The sequence below is a fragment of the Dryobates pubescens genome, chromosome 4 (genome assembly GCF_014839835.1).
Source record: "Dryobates pubescens isolate bDryPub1 chromosome 4, bDryPub1.pri, whole genome shotgun sequence".
Lineage (NCBI taxonomy): Eukaryota > Metazoa > Chordata > Aves > Piciformes > Picidae > Dryobates > Dryobates pubescens.
Genome location: NC_071615.1, coordinates 35,164,831 through 35,184,718, shown reverse-complemented (window position 1 = coordinate 35,184,718; position 19,888 = coordinate 35,164,831). Strand labels below are relative to the sequence as shown.

At 45.4% G+C, this 19,888-nt stretch overlaps 1 protein-coding gene across 1 annotated transcript in view; it reads right to left on the bottom strand.

Annotated features, from left to right (window-relative positions):
* The window catches only part of SDHAF3 (succinate dehydrogenase complex assembly factor 3), a 32,279-nt gene extending 13,510 nt beyond the window's left edge, over positions 1 to 18,769 (bottom strand). Inside the window, exon 1 of the mRNA XM_054161386.1 lies at positions 18,561 to 18,769. Within this exon, the coding sequence (XP_054017361.1) occupies positions 18,561 to 18,734 (174 nt within the window). The 5' untranslated portion in view covers positions 18,735 to 18,769. The remainder of the gene's footprint in view (positions 1 to 18,560) is intronic.
* Between the last annotated feature and the right edge of the window lie 1,119 nt (positions 18,770 to 19,888).

The following is a 19,888-nucleotide window of genomic DNA, read 5'->3' as shown; positions in this document are numbered from 1 at the left end:
CTGGCAGGGGGGTTGGACTCAAATATCTCCAGAGGTGCCTTCCAACCCCTAACATCCTGTGATCCTGCAACAGTCAAATTTTAGACCAGACACACACTTTGTAAAGACACAAACATTACCTCTGACAAATGAATCACACAAATTGTTTTAAAAGCCTTCGTGTTTTCTAAGCACTGGAACAAATCTGAATGTTTCCTTCCTCTTTAGTTCTACTACTCTCAAAATCACAACAGAAGCTTGTTTGTTCTGTTTTAGTTTCCAAAAAAATTATGATATGTGGTAGAAAATACCATAGCCAGAAAATCCTGCAGACAAAAACAGTCAGAGAAATTCAAAGTTCCCATTCCAAACACAGTTCTAAAACTCTGCTAATTTTGTTAAAGCAGTTTCTTAAGGTCACAAAAACCTAAAGCTTAGAAATCTATAGATCTTGCCAAGGGTTTTTACCTTGCAGATTTTTTTACAGTAACTGAACTATTTCAGAAGTAGAATAGCATAGAATAGCATAGCATAGCATAGAATAGAATAGAGTAGACTAGACTAGACTAGACTAGACTAGAATAGACCAAGTTGGAAGAGACCTTCAAGATCATCACATCCAACCCATCATCCAACACCACCTAATCAACTAAACCATGCAACCAAGCACCCTATCAAGTCTCCTCCTAAACACCTCCAATGATGGTGACTCCACCACCTCCCCAGGCAGCACATTCCAATGGGCAATCACTCTCTCTGTGTAGAATGTCTTCCTAACATCCAGTCTGAACCTCCCCTGGTGCAGCTTGAGACTGTGTCCTCTTGTTCTGGTGGTGGTTGCCTGGGAAAAAGACCAGTTTAGCTTTAGAAAACAAATGTCATCAGTATGGAATCAGAATGGCCTGGGTTGGAAGGGACCTCCAAAGGTCATCTAGTCCAACCCCCTCTGCAGTAAGCAGGGACATCCTCAACTAGATCAGTTTGCCCAGAGCCCTGTTGAGCCTCACCTTGAATATCTCTAGGGATGGGGCCCCGACCACCTCCCTGGGCAGCCTGTATGTTCAAGAGCTGCTACAGAGGAGCCTTGCATCTCTAGTGACTACATCAGAGCCCCCAAATCTGGGAGGGAAAAAAAAAAATCTGTAATCATCTGCAAGTCACTATGTATTTATCCCTTTATCCAGGGGCTCTGACATTTAAAGGGATTTTTTATAGCAGCTGTCACAATACAGCAAGTATGGGCTGGGCTGTCACAGAAGACTGGGGAGGATTAAGTACAAAAGGAAAATTGACTGATTCACAGTTTCAAAATTCAGTAAAGTACTGTAGAGACAGCTAATTTGAAAGCACTTCTGAGAAACTCCATTATTCTGTACTCTTCATGGGGAGATCAAATACATATCAAATTCAAGCCTGAACACATTCTCCTCTGATCTCTATACAACAAATACTTCCAAATGGATTCACCTAAATCTTGTTCTACTTCTTTTCTGGTTTTGGTTGGTTGGTTTGGTTTGGTTTTGAGGGTTTTTTGGGGAGGTTAGGTTTTTTGGGGGGGGGAGAAGGCGGGATGAGGGAGGTTGTGTTTTATTGGGGGGGAGGGTTGCTATTGCAGGACCTTTTGCAGCTTGCTTTCAACTAGCAAACAACAGGGAAATCAGGGTAAGGGAGTAATAAGGGGATGGAAATCAAGTCAGTCAAATAGCTTAGCTGTACATACATTGCTTGGAAATCAACACTCAGTCAACAAAACCTTAATCCTGACTGCCCCCTTATTCCTAAAAGCTCTCACCCACCTAGAAGCTCTCCCTTTTCTTCTGTGCAACCACAAACTGTCCAGTTCCAAGTAAAATACATGCCGAGCTGAAATAGACATTCATTTCCTTCACTGATCTAAAAGAAAGCATCTTAAAAGAGAATAGGAAAGCACCAGAGCCAGGAAAATATCAAAGCAACCCAAGATGTGCCATGTTAAGATTGGTCATTTTGGCTTAGCTCTGTGCTCTGGCTGCCAGCCTACAGGTGCTTTCACAGCTGAGTACCACAGTGTTTAGCCACAGTGGAAGCAGCCTGCCTGGAGAGGAGATAACAAGAATGGAAAGTGTAGCACCTTAGTTTGTAGTTCCACTTGTGTATCAAACCCCCTTGAGATAAACCACCTCTGCTCTGAGTTAAGTGGTACCACTTAATGATGTTGGAATGGTGCATGCACTTGGATGCTCTCTCCACACCAATACAAAGATGCTTTTATCATTAGTGCAAATGTCAGACTGCTGCGTTGTCTACACTGTGCTAAGCAACAAGTCCTTGTTCTACTGTACGTGATGAGGGAAAGAAGGGGTTTCAAACTGGCTACATAAACAGTTATCACAGAATCATTTGGGTTGGAAAGGAGCTTAAAGATCATTCAGCTCCAACCCCACTGCCATGGACAGGGACACCTCCTACTAGACCAGCTTGCTCGAGGCCCTGTTCAACCTGCCTTTGGACACTGCCAGGCCTGAGCCTCCACTCCTTCTCGGGCAACTGGTTCCAGTGCCTCACCACCCTCACAGGGAAGAATTTCTTTCTCATGCCTAATACAAAACATGCTTGTCCTAGGTGATCCTGCTTTGGCAAGGGGGCTTGACTCAATGGTCTCCAGAAGTCCCTTCCAACCCCTACCACTCCATGATTATATGATTCTTCCAGTTTGAAGCCCTCATCCTGTCACTGCATGCCTTTGTCAAGTGTCCCTCTCCAGCTCTGCTGTAGCCCCGCTTCAAATACTACCCCACTGACCATGCTATTTCTGAAACGGATACTTTGCTGTCCTGCAGAATATTTCATGTGCCTCCAAAAACTAAAAAATCAACAACAAAACACATGCTTGCTATATGGGGGAAAATAATAATAATAATCCTCCAAGTAACACCAATTTCATTGCATTTGTGAAGCTGCCAGTCCAGGGGAGTGCTTGGACTAATCAAATCTGTTTAGTGATGCAGGAGAAACTCCTGCTCACCAGCGTCATGAAGATGAAGCAAGTGAGCAGAACACACAGACCCAGTGGGTCACGGCTCTGAGCACTGGTCCTGTGGAGGAAGCCGCTGGGTAGTAAGGGTTCTTCAATCATCCCAGCACATTTCTATCACAGAAATGATGGAAAGACTAAAATAACAGTTGTTTACCTCAAAATCCACATGGAAGCTGCTTGCTGAACTCTCCTTATGGGACAGACATTGAAGGCATCCCCATGGTCTGGTCCCAGGGCCATGGGCAGGCATTGCTTTGGTATCTTGACCATACTACACTTCCCAGGTCAGGCCAGCTCCTTGTGGATCACAGAACCATTTTGGTTGGAAAAGACCTCCAAGATCATTAAGTCAAACCATTCCCTAACTCTACCAAGGCTGGTGCAAAACCACGTCCCTCAGCATCACACCTTTGCGTCTTTCAAACACCTCCAGAGATGGGGATTCAACCACCTCCCTGGGCAGCCTGTTCCAGCACTTGAGAACCCTTTCAGTGAGGAAGCTTCTTTTCATATCCAACCTAAACCTCCCCTGGTGCAACTCAGTGCCTGCAGAGCTCTGACCTGCAGGCACATATGCCCCAGTAAACTTAGCCTTGAAGTCCACCAGCTGTTGCAGTGCAAGACTAACCCTTACTACTGCCTGCTGCCCCACAAAGTCAGAACACAACCAACCTAATGGCTTAACATTAATTTTTTACTGCTTCAAAAACACCAAAAATAAGACTTTACAGCAACGGTGGGGATGGAAACAATACAATCATTGCTATTCTGCTGTATTTATTTATGAGAAAAATACAACAGATCTCCTCATCCTCATTGAGCTGCCTGCTCTGCCCACTAGAGCATTGATTTTACAAATAACAGCTTTGCAAAACATCCTTCTTTGCAGAACACAGCTCAGTAATGTTTGATTTCATCAGGCAGGTGGAGAATTTCCCTGGGAAAGTTCTGCCACAATCGTTGTCAGAGAATCACTGAATGTTAGGGGTTGGAAGAGGCCTCCAAGAGTCATCCAGTCCAACCCCCCTGCCAAAGCAGGATCACCTAGAGTAGATCACACAGGAACACATCCAGGAGGGGTTTGAATATCTCCAGAGAGGGAGACTCCACAATCCCCCTGGGCAGCCTGTTCCAGTGTTCTGTCACCCTCAGAGGGGAAAAAAAAATTTCCACATGTTTACATGGAACTTCCTATGCCTGAACTTCCATCCATTGCCCCTTGTGCTGTCATCACCAAGAGCCTGGCTCCATCCTACTGTCAAAAACTATCATACCTGTTTGAAGTATCTTTAAGATGCTATCTTCCTTCAAAAATGCTGCCTACAAGCAATCTAATCTCAAATGAAAACAAATCCCATTTCTCAAATGAAAACAAATCCCATTTCTTGGGGAAAAAAAGGAGGAAATCTTTGGGAAGAAACTTGGCTAACTCGCCAGTGGTAGATGCATCACTGTACCCAAAGCTTCACTCAACAAACGTGGTATGTTAAATAGGGTCATGAGAACTTCATCTCACACAACAGAACTGAGCATCTGAAGGTGACCCCCTCCCAAAAAAAAAGGCAAAGCCAAATGAAACCAAATTCAAAGTGCTCATTCACACTGCAATTAACTTCTTTACACACCGCTGCACGCTTTCTGCTGGACTACAAAAACAAATTCAAGCGGAGCACTGTTAGGCATCAGTCTGGCTAATGGATCTGAAATTCGTGATGCCATGAGAAGCTGGAATGAAGGCTTTAGGGTACCATGGAACTCATTTGCAAAGAAAATTCATATGCTTAATTTATTTCTAGCAATACTTGGTGCTGTGCATTGGAAGTGTGTATTTGCAAGTAAGTGCACAAACAACCCATTAAAAACAACACACCACCAATAATGTTGTAAACAGCACAATACTGGTTTCCAAGCCTTGTTAATTGCCATAATAGTCACAGAAGCACAGAATGGTAGAGATTGGAAGGGACCTCTGAAAATCATCAGTCCAACCCCCCTGCCAAAGCAGGATCACCTAAAGCAGACCAAGGCCCAACGAGGGCCTTCAGTGTCTCCAGAGATGGAGACTCCACCACCTCTCCAGACAGCCTGCTCTAGTGCTCTGCCACCATCAAAGTAAAGTTCTTCTCATGTTTAAGTGGAACTTCCTATGTTCAAGTTTATGCCCATTACTTCTTGTCCTGTCACTGGGGACCACTGAGATGAGTTTGGCTCCATCTTCCTGACACCCACTAGCAAGATCTCCCTTCAGCCTCCTCATGTCCAAGCTAAACAGACCCAGCTCTCTCAGCCTTTCCTCATATGACAGATGTTCCAGTCCCCTCACCATTATAGTGTCCCTGCACTGGACTCTCTCCAGTAGTTCTTTTTCCTTTGTGAGCTGAAGCGCCCAGAACTGGGCACAGTACTCCAGGTGAGGCCTCACCAGAGGCAGGAGAACCTTCCTCACTAAGGAGAACCTTCCTCACTCCTCTAAGATGATTGAGTCCAACTGTTAACCTAAGACCACCACGGCCATTTAACCCCTTGTCTCTGTACAGCTTCTTAGTTGTTCTTTCTTGTCAGAGGCACCTACAACTTGGCCAGCTGTTTTTCTCAATATGCCTAAAGGTTCCACAAGAACTTGTCCAGCTGCAAGTCATTGAGACTTGGGCTTCTAAGTCATCGTCCATGCAGTGGAAAAGGTCTCCATTATGATTTTTAGGCAATCCTGAAACAGTCATACTTCCTCCATCCAAAACGTTCCCATCATGAAGCTTCTTGAGTGCTACAAGGTTTCTGGGTTATCCTCTATTTGACTAAAATACTGCTCTATACAAAACTTTGAAGAACAAAGGAATCTTTATGTACTGCTCTTTTTCCACTCCTGGGATTTAATGCACCAGCTGGAAACAAAACTTTAACCAGCTCTATCATAAAAGATAAATATTTAATTGCTTATAGCATAGGTTATGCTTATCAAGGAAAACAAACACAGTCCCAGGCAAACTGCCATCCACATTTCTAAAAACAAAGGTCTACCACAACTGTCTGGTCAATTTTAGGAGACCATTCTGCTGCTGAGGAGTGGCACCTGCTGGCAGACAGGTACTCTGCAAAAAAAGAGATTTATCCATCAAATCTAAAAGGAAAGACTGGAAAGGCAGGCAAGGAAGGATAGGAAGGCAGAAAGGAGAGGAAGGAAGGGAAGGGAAGGAAGGAAAGAAAGTGAAGGAAGGAGAGGAAGGAAGGAAGGAAGGAGAGGAAGGAAGGAGAGGGAGGAAGGAAGAAAGGAGAGGAAGGAAGGAAGGAAGGAGAGGAAGGAAGGAAGGAGAGGAAGGAAGGAGAGGAAAGGGAGGGAAGGTAAAAAACAAAACAAGGAAAAACAGAGCACATTTATTCACAAAGTAAGTCTTTCACTTGCTTGTTGGCTGATGATTTTTGTCTTAACAATGTAACTCCTTTCATTTATAGTGATGGCACTGAATTGCCCATGAACCAGCACAACATTGCTAGCGCTGTCTCTGAAATTTCCTTTGCCCTCTTCTGTTAGCAGCAGAACAAAGTGGGGAAAAAACCCACAGCCATACAAGATCTCAGCTCTCTAAACCACTAAGGACATCATATGGGTTTGTTATTTAATTAAAATTCTTCACATCATGGATCTCTTCAATAAATTCTTCCAATGAGTCAGTGTAATGGATGTTTAAAAGCTCGCTAGCGTGCTTCGCTGCAATCAACGCAGTTTAAAAATTCAAGAGGCCCAGAAACCAGCTGAACATCGTGATTTGCTGTACACCTTAAAATTAATTCTAAGCATTACATCAGATTTAAGCTACTGTAAATGAAGTACACACACAGAACAAGTCATTTCTGGCTGGAGGGCCGAGCCCAGAGAGTGGTGGTGAATGGTGCCACATCCAGCTGGCAGCCAGTCACTTAGTGGTGTGCCCCAGGGATCAGTGCTGGGCCCCAGGCTCTTTAACATCTTCATTGATGATCTGGATGAGGGGATTGAGACAGTCATCAGCAAATTTGCAGATGACACCAAAGTGGGAGCAGATATTGATCTGTTAGAGGGTAGAAGGGCTCTGCAGAGGGACCTCGACCGACTGGACAGATGGGCAGAGTCCAACAGGATGAGATTCAACAAATCCAAGAGCTGGGTGCTGCACTTTGGCCACGGCAACCCCATGCAGAGCTACAGGCTGGGGTTGGAGTGGCTGGAGAGCTGCCAAACAGAAAGGGACCTGGGGGTGCTGATTGATAGCTGCCTAAACATGAGCCAGCAGTGTGCCCAGGTGGCCAAGAAGGCCAATGGCATCCTGGCCTGCATCAGGAATAGTGTGGCCAGCAGAAGCAGGGAAGTCATTGTGCCCCTGTACTCTGCATTGGTTAGGCCACACCTTGAGTACTGTGTCCAGTTCTGGGCCCCACAGTTTAAGAAGGACATTGAGACACTTGAATGTGTCCAGAGAAGGGCAACAAGGCTGGGGAGAGGCCTTGAGCAGAAGCCCTATGAGGAGAGGCTGAGGGAGCTGGGATTGTTTAGCCTGGAGAAGAGGAGGCTCAGGGAAGACCTCATTGCTCTCTACAACTACCTAAAGTGGGGTTGTAGACAGGAGGGAGCTGGTCTCTTCTCTCAAGCAACCAGCACCAGAACAAGAGGACACAGTCTCAAGCTGTGCCAGGGGAAGTTTAGGCTCGAGGTGAGGAGAAAGTTCTTCCCCGAGAGAGTCATTCGTCATTGGAATGTGCTGCCCAGGGAGGTGGTGGAGTCACCATCCCTGGAGGTGTTCAAGAGGAGGTTGGACGTGGCACTTGGTGCCATGGTCTAGTCATGAGGTCTGTGGAGACAGGTTGGACTCGATGATCTTTGAGGTCTCTTCCAACCTTGGTAGTGAACTACCCCAATGCAAGTCAAACCCAGCAAGCACATTGTGACTAGATTACAGCTGAACCAGGTGGACACCAGAGTCAAGTTTTTTAATTCAAAAACTTCTCAAAAGTATGTTAACAAATCTCAGTATGCATTTTAATAAATCATAGAATCACAGAATTGTTTTGGTTGAAAAAGACCTTTAAGATCATAGTGTCCAACCGTCAGCCTAAGCTCACCACGGCCATGAATGACTGAGAAGAACGGAACCTGTGAAAACTCTACTTTCTATTAGAAAATTCAGTATCCTACTTGCTTCTAGCGGAGGAACAAGCCTTCTCAGTTTAAATATTTGCTGCCATCATGTGTACACTTCAAAAGCTGCAATCTTAGGAAGGATGCTTTTCATTTACTGAGTCAAGAATCAGCTACCAGGCTACAAGTGAGGGCATTACAGATTTTGGTTAGGAGGAAAAGAGAGGAGAGAGGTGAAAAGGAGAGAAGGAGAGGAGGCAAGAAGGAGAGAAGGAGGAGAGGAGGAGGAGAATCATACAATCATAGAATTATTTTGGTTGCAAAAGACCTCTAAGACCACTGACTCTAACCATTGATCTAAGCCCAGCATGCCCACTAAACCATGTGTGCCTTGCCCACACATTTCTTGAATCCCTCCAGGGATGGTGACTCCAGCACCTCCCTGGGCAGCCTGTTCCAACGCCCAACCACTCTGTCAGCAAAGAAATTTTTCCTCGTATCCAACCTAAACCTCCCCTGGAACAATTTCAGGCTATTTCCTCTCATTCTGTCACCTGATACTAGGGAAAGGAGATGAACACCCACCTCACTGCAACCTCCTTTCAAGGAGTTGTAGAGAGCAATGAGGTTTCCCCTCAGCCTCCTCCTCTCCAGACTAAACAATCCCAGTTCCCTCAGCTGCTCCTCACCAGACCTGTTCTCCAGACCCTTCACCAATTTCACTGCCCTTCTCTGGACCCACTTCAGCACCTCAATGTTTTTCCTGTAGTGAGGGGCCCAAAACTGAACCCAGTACTCAAGGTGTGGCCTCACTAGTGCTCACTCACTTCTTGGCCACCTGGGCACACCCTGGCTCATACTCAGCCAGCTGTCAACCAACAACCCTAGGCAGCTTTCCATCCACTCTGCCCCAAGCCTGAAGCATTCATGGGGTCATTGTGATCCAGCTGCAGGACCCAACACTTGGCCTTATGAACCTCATACAATTAACCTAGGCCCATTTACCAAGCCTGACCAGGTCCCTCTGTAGAGCCTTCCTACCTTCAAGCAGATCAGCACTCCTGCACAATTTGGTGTCACCTGCAAACTTACTGAGGATGCCCTCAACTCCCTCATCCAGATCACTGGCAAAGATATTAAAGAGAACTGGCACCAAAACTGAGCCCTGAGGAGCACCACTTGTAACTGGCTGCCAGCTGGCTTTAACTCCATTCACCATCAGTGCGTCCTAATGGCAGCTCTACACTCAGATGTGACACACACACATGGGGTTTTAAATGTCATCCAATTTATATTATGCTACTTGAGTGGACACCTCCCATCATTCTGAAAGAGGGAAAAAAAAAACCCTAAACGGAATTCTGGCACAATTATTCAGATTCCATTTTAACATGCAGAAAATATCCATTTTAAGTCACAGAAAAAAAGATCAATTTTGTCTCTACACAGGCTAGAAAAGCACATCTATTAGAGAATGTGCAATTACAGCACTCAGAATATTATTGCAGTAATTACAAAATATGGTACTTGACAGCACTTGTGGAAAGTTGGCAGTGTTTGTAGTGTTGATAGTGGAAATGCGGTGACAACACAGTAAAAAAAACTTCCCATGCTTACAAAACACTACCAGCTGACAATATTCACACAAGTACCAAACAAATGCTAGAGGGAAGGTGTTGAGAAAACACAGACAAGCAGAAGTCCTCGGAAATCTGCAGTTCCAAGTTGTGTTCAGTTTGCTGGATTGACCCGCTGCACTGCCTTAAAACACAACAGGGGTCAAAGGATTTGTGGACTGGTTCATAGAATGGGTTGGGTTGGAAGGGCCTGTAAAGATCTAGTTCCAGCCTCCCTGCCATGGACAGAGGCACCTCCTACTAGAGCAGCTTGCTCAAGGCCCTGTCCAGCCTGGCTTTCCACACTTCCAGGGAGGGGACATCCACAGCTTCTCCAGGCAATGTGTTCCGGTGCCCCACCACCCTCATGGGGAAAAATGTCTTCCTAATGTCTAATCTAGATCTACCCCTTTTTCAGTCTGAAGCCATTGCCCCTCATCCTGTCACTACAAGCCCTTGTAAAAAGCCCCTCCCCAGCTTTCTTGTAGCTCCCATCAGATACTGGAAGGCTGCTCTAAGGTTTCCCTGGAGCCTTCTCTTCTCCAGGTTGAACAACCCCAACTCTCTCAGCCTGTCTTCACAGCAGGGATGCTTCAGCCCTCTGATCATCTTTGTGGCCTCCTTGTGTTGAGGGCTCCAAAGCTGGACACAGTATTCCAGGTGGGGTCTCACGAGATTGGAGCAGAGTTGGGGAATCACCTCCTTCAACCTGCTGGCCACAGTTCTTTTCCTGTGGGCCAGGATTTGGTTCATTTCCTAATTACGTGTCTATTATCTTCATCTAAAAACCTAAGCTGGTATAGTTCTACAAAATCTGCAAAATACTTCATGTTCTCTAAAATCTCCTGTAAATTACTTCCAAAACTAAAAATTCACAGTGCTTGAACATCAAGATGAGGACAAAGCAACCAGAATCCCCACCTTCCCCTCTTTCCTTTTTAAGTGGAAACAAGAAATCTAACATGACTCAAACCTGCACACATAAAATGTTTAAGACACCAGTTTCCCTTCTGTACCCTGTCCTGAGTATGCTTGGAAATGGCTGTCAAGGAACTCTGAAAAAGGAGAATCAGGCTAATTTGCAGCAAAGATAAAACTCAGGGATCTGAATGCACACTGCCAAAATAAAGGGTTCCTGATCACTACAGTTCTGACTTGAGAAAACTTGGAAGCCCTAAGAGTCATCTGCTATCATGTATAGAATTTGTACATAATAAAGGCTTTCCAACACACACACAAGCACTACAGGGTATGTGATCCAGCACGGTTATGCATATGCTGTGTCTCATATGGCTTGGACAGAATTCGATACTACCACTAGATGGAAACCTGAATTACCTTTTAAACTGACAATCCTGTACAAAGACTCCACTGCTGCTTCCATTTCAGCTGTCTCTGAGCATTCCTACTTTCCTATTTAGAGATCTAATCACACACTGGCTATCACAAGCCCTGGGCAGCCTGTTCCAATGCCTGACCACTTTTTCAGTGAAGAAGTTTTCCTAATATCCAACCTAAACCTCCCTGGGAACACTTTCAGGTCATTTCCTTTTATCCTATCACCTGATACTAGGGAGAAGACACTGGCCCCTACCTCACTCCAACCTCCTGTCAGGGATTTCTAGAGAGCAATGAAGTCTTCCCTCAGCCTCCTTTATGCCAGATCAAATAATCCCAGTTCCTTCAGCAGCTCTTTGATGTATTAAAATGCCCCTTCTAGTGTAGGGTGTGCACCATGCACAAGCCAGTGGGTACCCACCTTCTTACCCCAAGTCTCTCCACTCAAGAGAGATTCCCATGGAAGAGGAGCACACACCAGCTTCTGCTTCTAAAACCTAAATTTGAAGGAGGACCTGAAAGGGGCCCATAAGAAGGCTTAGAAAGGGACTCTTTTCATAGGCCTGGAGTAATAGGACATGGGGCAATGGTTTGAAATTAGAGAAGACAAGATCTAGGTTGGACATTAGGAACAAGTTCTTTACCATGGGGATGGTGGAACACTGCAACAAGTCACCCAGGGAGATAGTTGAGGACCCATTCTTGGAGATATCCAAGGTGAAGCTCAACAAGGCTCTGGGCAACCTGATCTAATGGAGGGTATCCCTTCTCACTGCTGCATGGTTGGGCCAGATGACCTTTGGAGGAACCTTCCAACCCAAACCATTTTATGATTTCTATGATGCTATAACATGAAAAGGATGCTGTCACTGTGAAACTCTGCTACAAGTATCCATGTGGTCAACCTTTATTTTTTTGGTCAAAGGGATGATTGCACAGGAATACTGGTTCAGGAAACTCAATTAGTCATGGCAAACTAAGGCAAAATTGCCATCTTACACACGTAGACTTCAAATCTTAGAGGAAAGCAGGCCACCAGAAAGGCCAGGTCAGAGCAGCAGGCTGATTTCCTGTGGTTGGTCATACCCAAATCCCACATGCTCTTCTCTTCAGTTGATCAGCCACAAATCCAAAACTCTCAGAAAAGTGAGACATTCTGTTCTACCTTTTGAGAAAGAGCAAAGAAAATAGAGGAAATTGTCTCCAATTTGGTTCTTAGAAATTAATACCCAGTGAACACCCTAAGTGGGAGCTAATAATATTAGGTCTCAGTAGGAATTTACTTTTAACAAGAAGTTTTTCATCCAGATAGCCATAAAATCACTGAAAGCAAATTCCACTGTATCCGGTAATGTTAAAATGAAATACTGCTCTTAAATCCTATTTCACCACTTTTATTAAAGTCATTCAATGGCAAAAACCTTCCAGTCATATTTCACTCCCTCAAAAATGTATTTCTTTGTCAGACAAAGAAAAGATGGCTAATACAATGTCCTCCTCTGAAACTGAGAGCAGAGTACAAGAGGTTAGCAGCAGGTTTAGGCTTATGCAACCTATATATTTGCTGGGAGACAGTACAAAGGGCAACCCATACCTCCCATTTCCATCCCAGTCTGACCGGGGCACAGCTTCCTCTTCCAGCAACCCACCTTTCCATGGCTGTTTGCACTTCAAATTCTACTTTTTATATCTCCATGTGTTTCTGAGTGTGAGAAGCTTAAAAATAAAAAGGGAAGAAGAGGGAAGAAGATGGAAGAAGAGGGACGAAGATGGAAGAAGAGGGACGAAGAAGGACGAGGCAAGAGGAAGCAAGAGGAAGGTCAAAGGCCCAAAGAATTAAGAAGTAAAAACTTCTGTAAGTGTATCCACTCCTGAGCAGAATAAGATGTATCAGGACAACTATGTCCTGGGAAACACCATGAGATCATCTCACAATCACCTCAGCAAACTGAATACCGCAAGTGCCACAGGCAACTGAAGATAAATTTGATGAACGACAGTTGTTTGTATCATATCAAATACCACACCAATTCAAAAGATGAGCCATTCTTAGGAGCCTTATGTGACCAGGTTCCCCCAACAGTGATACAGTCTCACCTTAATTTTACCTACTTGTTTTAGCCAGGAATGAAAAACAAACAAACAAAGAAGGTCTCTTCCAACCTGGTTTATTCTATTCTATTCTATTCTAAACAAACAAATAAATCACTTCTCTGAGCATATGAAAGGAGATGCCAGCTCCCTAATCAGTCTCAGCTCGTTTGGAAGCTTGTAAAAAGGGTTTCAGGGTCCAAAGTGGCCAAAGCATTTCAAAGGCAAATTATTCAATCTGTTAGATGTGAGTAAATGTCACTCAATTCTGCAGAAGGATTCTGTTCACCTCATCTAAAGGGTCATGATTTTTTAACAAAATTAAAGAAGAATTAAATGATGTAAACCAAGTGGTTACTTAGTTGAATGTTCTACATTATCTCATCTGTAACCTGGAACAAAGTAATTAATAACACCTACTCTTAACTGAACATTTTCATCAGCTACAACATGATTTAGAACCACAGAATCATTTTGTCCGGAAAAGACTTTTAAGACCACTGAGTCAAATCATTCTCTAACTCAAGCAAGTCTGGGGCTAAACCATGACCCTCAGCACCACATCTCTGTATCTGTGAAACACCTCCAGAGATGGGGATTCAACCACCTCCTTTGAAAGTCTGCTCCAGGATTTGAGAACCCTTTCAATCAAGAAGTTTCTTCTAATACCAAACCTAATCCTTCCCTGGTGCAACTTGAGGCCACTCTCTCTTGTCCTGTCACTTGTTACTATGGAGAAGAGACCAACTGCAATCTGGCTCCAACCTCCTTTCAGGGAACTGTGGAGAGCCAGAAGGTCTCCCCTCAGCCCCCTTTTCTCCATATTAAACAACCTTCAGTTCTCCCTCCTAAGACCTGCTCTTCAGACCCTTCACCAGCTTTAGGTGTTGAACTAATTCACTTGCCATATCTGTCAACATTAACTCAAGAATATTCCAAGGTAATAATCACTATCAATCTAATTATATCAGCCATCTCCTGTAAATGAGTACCAATTATTTTAATTAATATATTAAATATTTAGAAAATAGAAAAGAACATATATTAATAATTTATATACTTCACTTGAATCCACCTGAACAACTGTAACTCCTGAACAACAAGCTTGCTTTCTTTGTATCTCTCTTTGATGCTTTCCAGCAGGTTTTGGGGCACAAACCATCGCTCCAACACCAAAGACAGGAAAAACACAACAAATACTTAAATATAAGTAGGACAATGCAGTAGAACAATGTACTTGCAGAGTGCTTCTATCAGTCTTACACACTTGAGAACTCTTCCAGGGACACATTTTCCTGATTTTCTAAATGAAAACAGGTCAGTTTAGTTTTCCCATAAAAAGACATTAATGATCTTTGTAATTGGGTTCCAACACTAAACCCCTCAATTCCTGGACAAGGCAAACAAAGGGATCCCTAAATCTTTCCATTCCTGTGTATGGCAAACAAGGAGATCCCTTCTCATCTCCCTTACATGAAAACAATGTGAATCATTCACGTACTAAACAGCATCATCTGGGAGCCTTTTAACCTCTTTTTTTACCTCCATTTCTTTTTGAAGTTAATCTTAGAAATCTCCCTTTAATCTTCTACCTGTGCTTTTGTGAACTGCAAAATGCCTGTACCCCTGTTTGAGAATTAGGCTGAATATTCTGGGATCTTCCCAAAAGCCACAGAAGAGAATCTAACATTAAAGAACTGCAGCAATATTAGAAGTTATGGATACCTGAATGCCCTGTAAAATTAGGATTCCTTCAACAGCTCTTTTTAAAGCTTTTAACAGCAAAACCCTACAGGTTTTTCATCATGTTTCACAAGAAATAAAGTGAATTTGCTCAGGTTGTTTCCTTTGCTACATAATCAATCTGCCCAGTTCCCTTGAATCACCATGATTTAAAAGCAGGGGGAGGGAGGAATGGTTTGGTGTAACCATAATGTGACTAAAATGTTATGCCTGTCAACCAATCAGTTAGAAAATACAGATCATATTGGAGGATGTGAAAGCACACCACAAACACAGACTGTGAGCTACTGTGTTCAAGCACATACAGAAGGCCTGACTATCCAAAAAACCAAAGAACACTTGAAGAGTTCTAACAATAGTCAACCAGTTTCATGTCAAAATAAGTCACCCTTGGTCATTTTGATTAAAAAAAAACAAGGGGGAGGGCAGGGGAGGGAGAGGGAGGGTTATTAAGACTACACTTCAAATTGAAGTCCGTATTCAAAGTCAAGAAACATGACAGAACCATAGAATCGTAGGATCAATAAGGTTGGAAGAGACCTCAAAGATCATGGAGTCCAACCTGTCACCCAAGACCTCATGACTACTAAACCATGGCACCAAGTGCCATGTCCACTCCCCTGTTGAACACCTCCAGTGATGGTGACTCCACCACCTCCCTGGCAGCACATTCCAACAGCTAACAACTCTCTCTCTGATGAACTTTCTCCTCATCTCAAGCCTAAACTTCCCCTGGTGCAGCTTGAGACTGTCCTCTTGTTCTGGTGCTGGTTGCCTGGGAGAAGAGACCAACCCCCTCCTGGCTACAACCACTCTTCAGGTAGTTGTAGACAGCAATAAGGTCTCCCCTGAGCCTCCTTTCCTCCAGGCTAAGCAACCCCAACTCCCTCAGCCTCACCTGGACACACTGCTGGCTCATGTTCAGCCTGCTATCAACCAGGTCCCTCTCTGCCTGGCCACTCTCCAGCCACTCTGACCCCAGCCTGTAGCACTGCATGGGGTTGTTGTGGCCAGTGTGTAGAACCCAGCACTTGGATGTGTTACATCTCATGCCACTGGACTCTGTCCATCTGTCCAGCCTGTCAAGGTCCCTGTGCAGAGCTCTCCTACCCTCCAACAGATCAAATCTGCTCCCAACTTGGTGTCAGCTGCAAATTTACTGATGATGGACTCAATCCCCTCATCCAGAACATCAATAAAGATACCGAACAGGATGAGGACCAACACTGATCCCTGGGGCACAACACTAGTGACTGGCTGCCAGCTGGATGTGGCACCATTCACCACCACTCTCTGGGCTCGGCCCTCTAGCCAGTTCCTAACCCAGCACAGAGTGCTGCTGTCCAAGCCACGGGCTGACAGCTTGGCCAGGAGTTTGCTGTGGGGGATGGTGTCAAAGGCCTTGCTGAAGTCCAAGCAGACTACATCCACAGCCTTCCCCACATCCACCAGGCAGGTTACCTGATCATTGAAGGAGATCAGGTTGGTGAGGCAACCTAAATCCATGCCTTCCTAAATCCATGTTGGCTGGACCTGATCCCTTGGCCATCCTTCAGGTATGCAGTGATTGCCCCCAAGATGATCTGCTCCATTATTTTCCCTGGCACTGAGGTCAGGCTGACAGGCCTGTAGTTTCCAGGTTCCTCCATCAGGCCCGTCTTGTGGATGGGTGTCACATTGGCCAGTTTCCAGTCATCTGGGACCTCTCCAGTGAGCCAGGACTGGTGAATGCAATCATCACTGCATCAATGTAATCATCATTGACACAATCATCAGATCCATAATCTTTACCTGCAGGTGAATATATATTAAGATATACCATTTTAACATAAAATTATTAATACTGTTTTGCTGTAGCAGGAGACATAGAATCATACATAGAATGGTTTTGGTTGGAAAAGACCTTTCAGATCTTCAAGGCCAACCAATCAAGGCCAACTCTACCAACTCTAGGGCTAAACCATGTTGTAGCATCCTCCAGCCTATTTCTGGTGAAAACAGCATCCTGCTGCCCAGAAAGGGTGCAGAGAGGACTGCAGCATGAAGCATCATTCTAGATCTTAGGAAGAAGTTCTTCAGTACAAGGGTGGCAAGACTCTGGAATAGGCTGCCCAGAATGGTTGTGGATGCCTCTTGCCTGGGGGTTTTCAAGGCCAGGTTGGATGAGGCTTTGAGCCACCAAGTCCAGTTGAGAGGCATCCCTGTCCATGGTAGGGAGATTGGAGTAGATGATCTCTAAGGTCCTTTCCAAACTAATCCAAGTCATCTACGGGCCACCATCCTCAGTTATCTAGCTCAAGTTTTCAAGAGGCTGGCTAAGATGCAGTTAATCCCACCGGTAAAAACCACGGAAATCTGATCTAAATGCCAACCTTGAAACAGATTATTATTTGGGGGAGGAAAGAAAAAAAAACTCCCATCACAAACCAAGAATTAGAGATGAAAGAAGCCACCATTAACTACGTGCTAGTATCTCCCAGCATCTTGTTAGAAGACAGACATATTTGCAAAGTTCTTCAAACACACACACTCAAAACAGTTATTACATTAGTTTCCTTTCCTTGAACATATCATAGCTAATAGCACTAAATGTCAGGTTTCAAAATGCAACTTCTGCTCCTTGTAGTCTGTTTTTCCCCCCAGTTTTCCCTATAACCTACTTTTAAAACACTTCAAACCTGAGAAACACTTTCACCATTTGCTTACTTCGCAGAAATGGCTACAAATATTTCCACATAAACGTTTTCTTCCTTTCCTAAAACTATTTTAAGGAAGATTTCAGCACTGCAAATAGTAACCTGTAACTTATCTTTTTTTAGCTGATGTTAAAATTGGAAGCAGTGAGGCAGAAACATTTTGGCATTTGAGAATTACAACAGCATCAAGTGCTTAAGAGAGAGATACAAATTTCCCTGATTTCAGGGTATTTCAGCTGGCAAGAGGCAATTAAAATACACTTATTCCTTTCCTCTCAAGGGAATACCAGGTAGTGTTCTCCCTGGTGGTTCCTGATGCCACAGGACAAGGGTAACAGAGCTACTTTATCCCAAAGATTTCAGCTACAGTGGGTAGAAGGGATAGGTCAGATCTGCGCTGATAAACCTGGACACTGTCTACACTAAGGATCTTTGAAGGCAGAGCAGAACACAAGGATCCTCCACAGAAAATAAAGGGTTTTTGAGACTTAAAAATACTGCTAAAGCAGGAATTGAAGGAGCATGGGAAGCCTGACCATAGATCTGCCTCCTGCAGTTCCTTGTCCTTCAACTGGGGAAGCCAGAACCGGACACAGTATTGCAGATGAGGCATCAGCAAGGCAGAGCACAGGGGGAAGCGAACCTCCCTCGACCTGCTGAAGACACTTAGAACCAGCGACTCGATCTCGGTGACAACAGGCAGGGAAAGAGCTGATGAGCATTTTCTGTGTCGCTTTCTACGGCATAGATCCTTACACAACGCTGAGCTCAGCGAGCTGCTGCCGCTACGGCTGAACAGCAGGGCTGGCACGGACAGCAAGCGAGGGTCCAGCGGCCGACTGAACGGCAGCCTGCGAGGGGCCGCTCTCCCTCGCCGGACCGGGCGCCTGGGCTTTGCCTCGGCCGAGCCCGCGGCTCGGGAGGCAGCCCCCACCCCCCCGTCAGACCCCCGCGGGGCGGCGGGCACTTGCCTCCCATTCCCGCAGGAAGCGCTGGGCCTCGGCGGGCCCGGCCGCTTTGTGCTTCCTGAACTCCTCCTTCACGTAGCGGTCCCCCAGCGCCCGCAGGGCGGCCGGCAGCGCCCGGTGCAGCAAAAGGATCCGCCGGTACAGGCCCCGTGCACTGGCACCGGCACCAGCCGGCATGGCAGCGGCGGAGAAGCGGGACCCGGCGGAGCCCTGAGGCGGCTGCACCGGGGGCGGAGCGATGGGGCGAGCTCCGGCCCGCGGTGCGGGGTGCGGGGGACCGCCGAAACACCCTCCCGGCACAGGCGAATGTGTGCCCTGCCCGCCTCAGTGACGGCTGAACCGAAGGCTTTGGCAGAAAACCGTGCTGCTTTTTGCAGACACTTCATCTGTACCGTGTTCGTTTACACAGTCTTTAAAACCCTAGAGTTACACAATACGCAGGGTCAGAAGTGACCTCTGAAGGTCATCTAGTCCAAAACCTGCAGTCAGCAGGGACACCCCCAACTAAGAAGGTTGCTCAGCGTCCTATGAAGCCTGGCCTTGACTGTCTTCAGCAACAGGGCCTCTATCACCTTCCTGGACAACCTGTTGCAGTGTTCCAACACCCTCATAGTAAAGAACTTCCTAATGTCCACTCTAAATCTATTATGCCCTAGTTTAAAGCCATTGTGCCTTGTCCCAGTGCTATATGCCCTTGTAAACACTTCCTCCCCAGCCTTCTTGTAGGCTCCCTTCAAACCCTGGAGTGCTGCTCTAAGGTATGTCCAGAGTCTTCTCCAGACTGAACAACCCCAGCTTTCTCAGCCAGACTTCCTCAAGGCTGCTCCAGCTTCTTGATCATTTTTGTGGCCCTCCTCTGGAACCTTTCCACCAGGTTCATGTCCTTCTTGCACTGAGGATTCCAGAGCTGGACACAGTACTCCGGGTGAGGTCTTACCAGAGCAGGGCAAAGTGGCAGAATCTGCTGGCCTTGTGACTTTTGATGCAGCCCAAGATGTCACCAGTTTGCCTTCTGGGCTGCAAGTGTGCATTGTTGGCTCATAGAATAGTAGAATTATTTTGCTTGGAAGGGACCTCTAAGATCATTGGGTCCAACCATCAACCTAACACCACCACTATGTCCACTAGTACTCCCAAGTCCTCTTCCACAGTGCTGCTTTCTATCACATCATCCCCCAGCCTGCATTGATAATGAGGATTGTCCTGACCTGTGTACAGAACCTTGCACTTGGCCTTGTTAAATCTCATGAAGTTCACCTAGGCTCACTTCTCCAGCTTGTCCAGAATGTTGCCAAGAAATTAAGTTGCAAACATTAGTTTTTAAATACGTA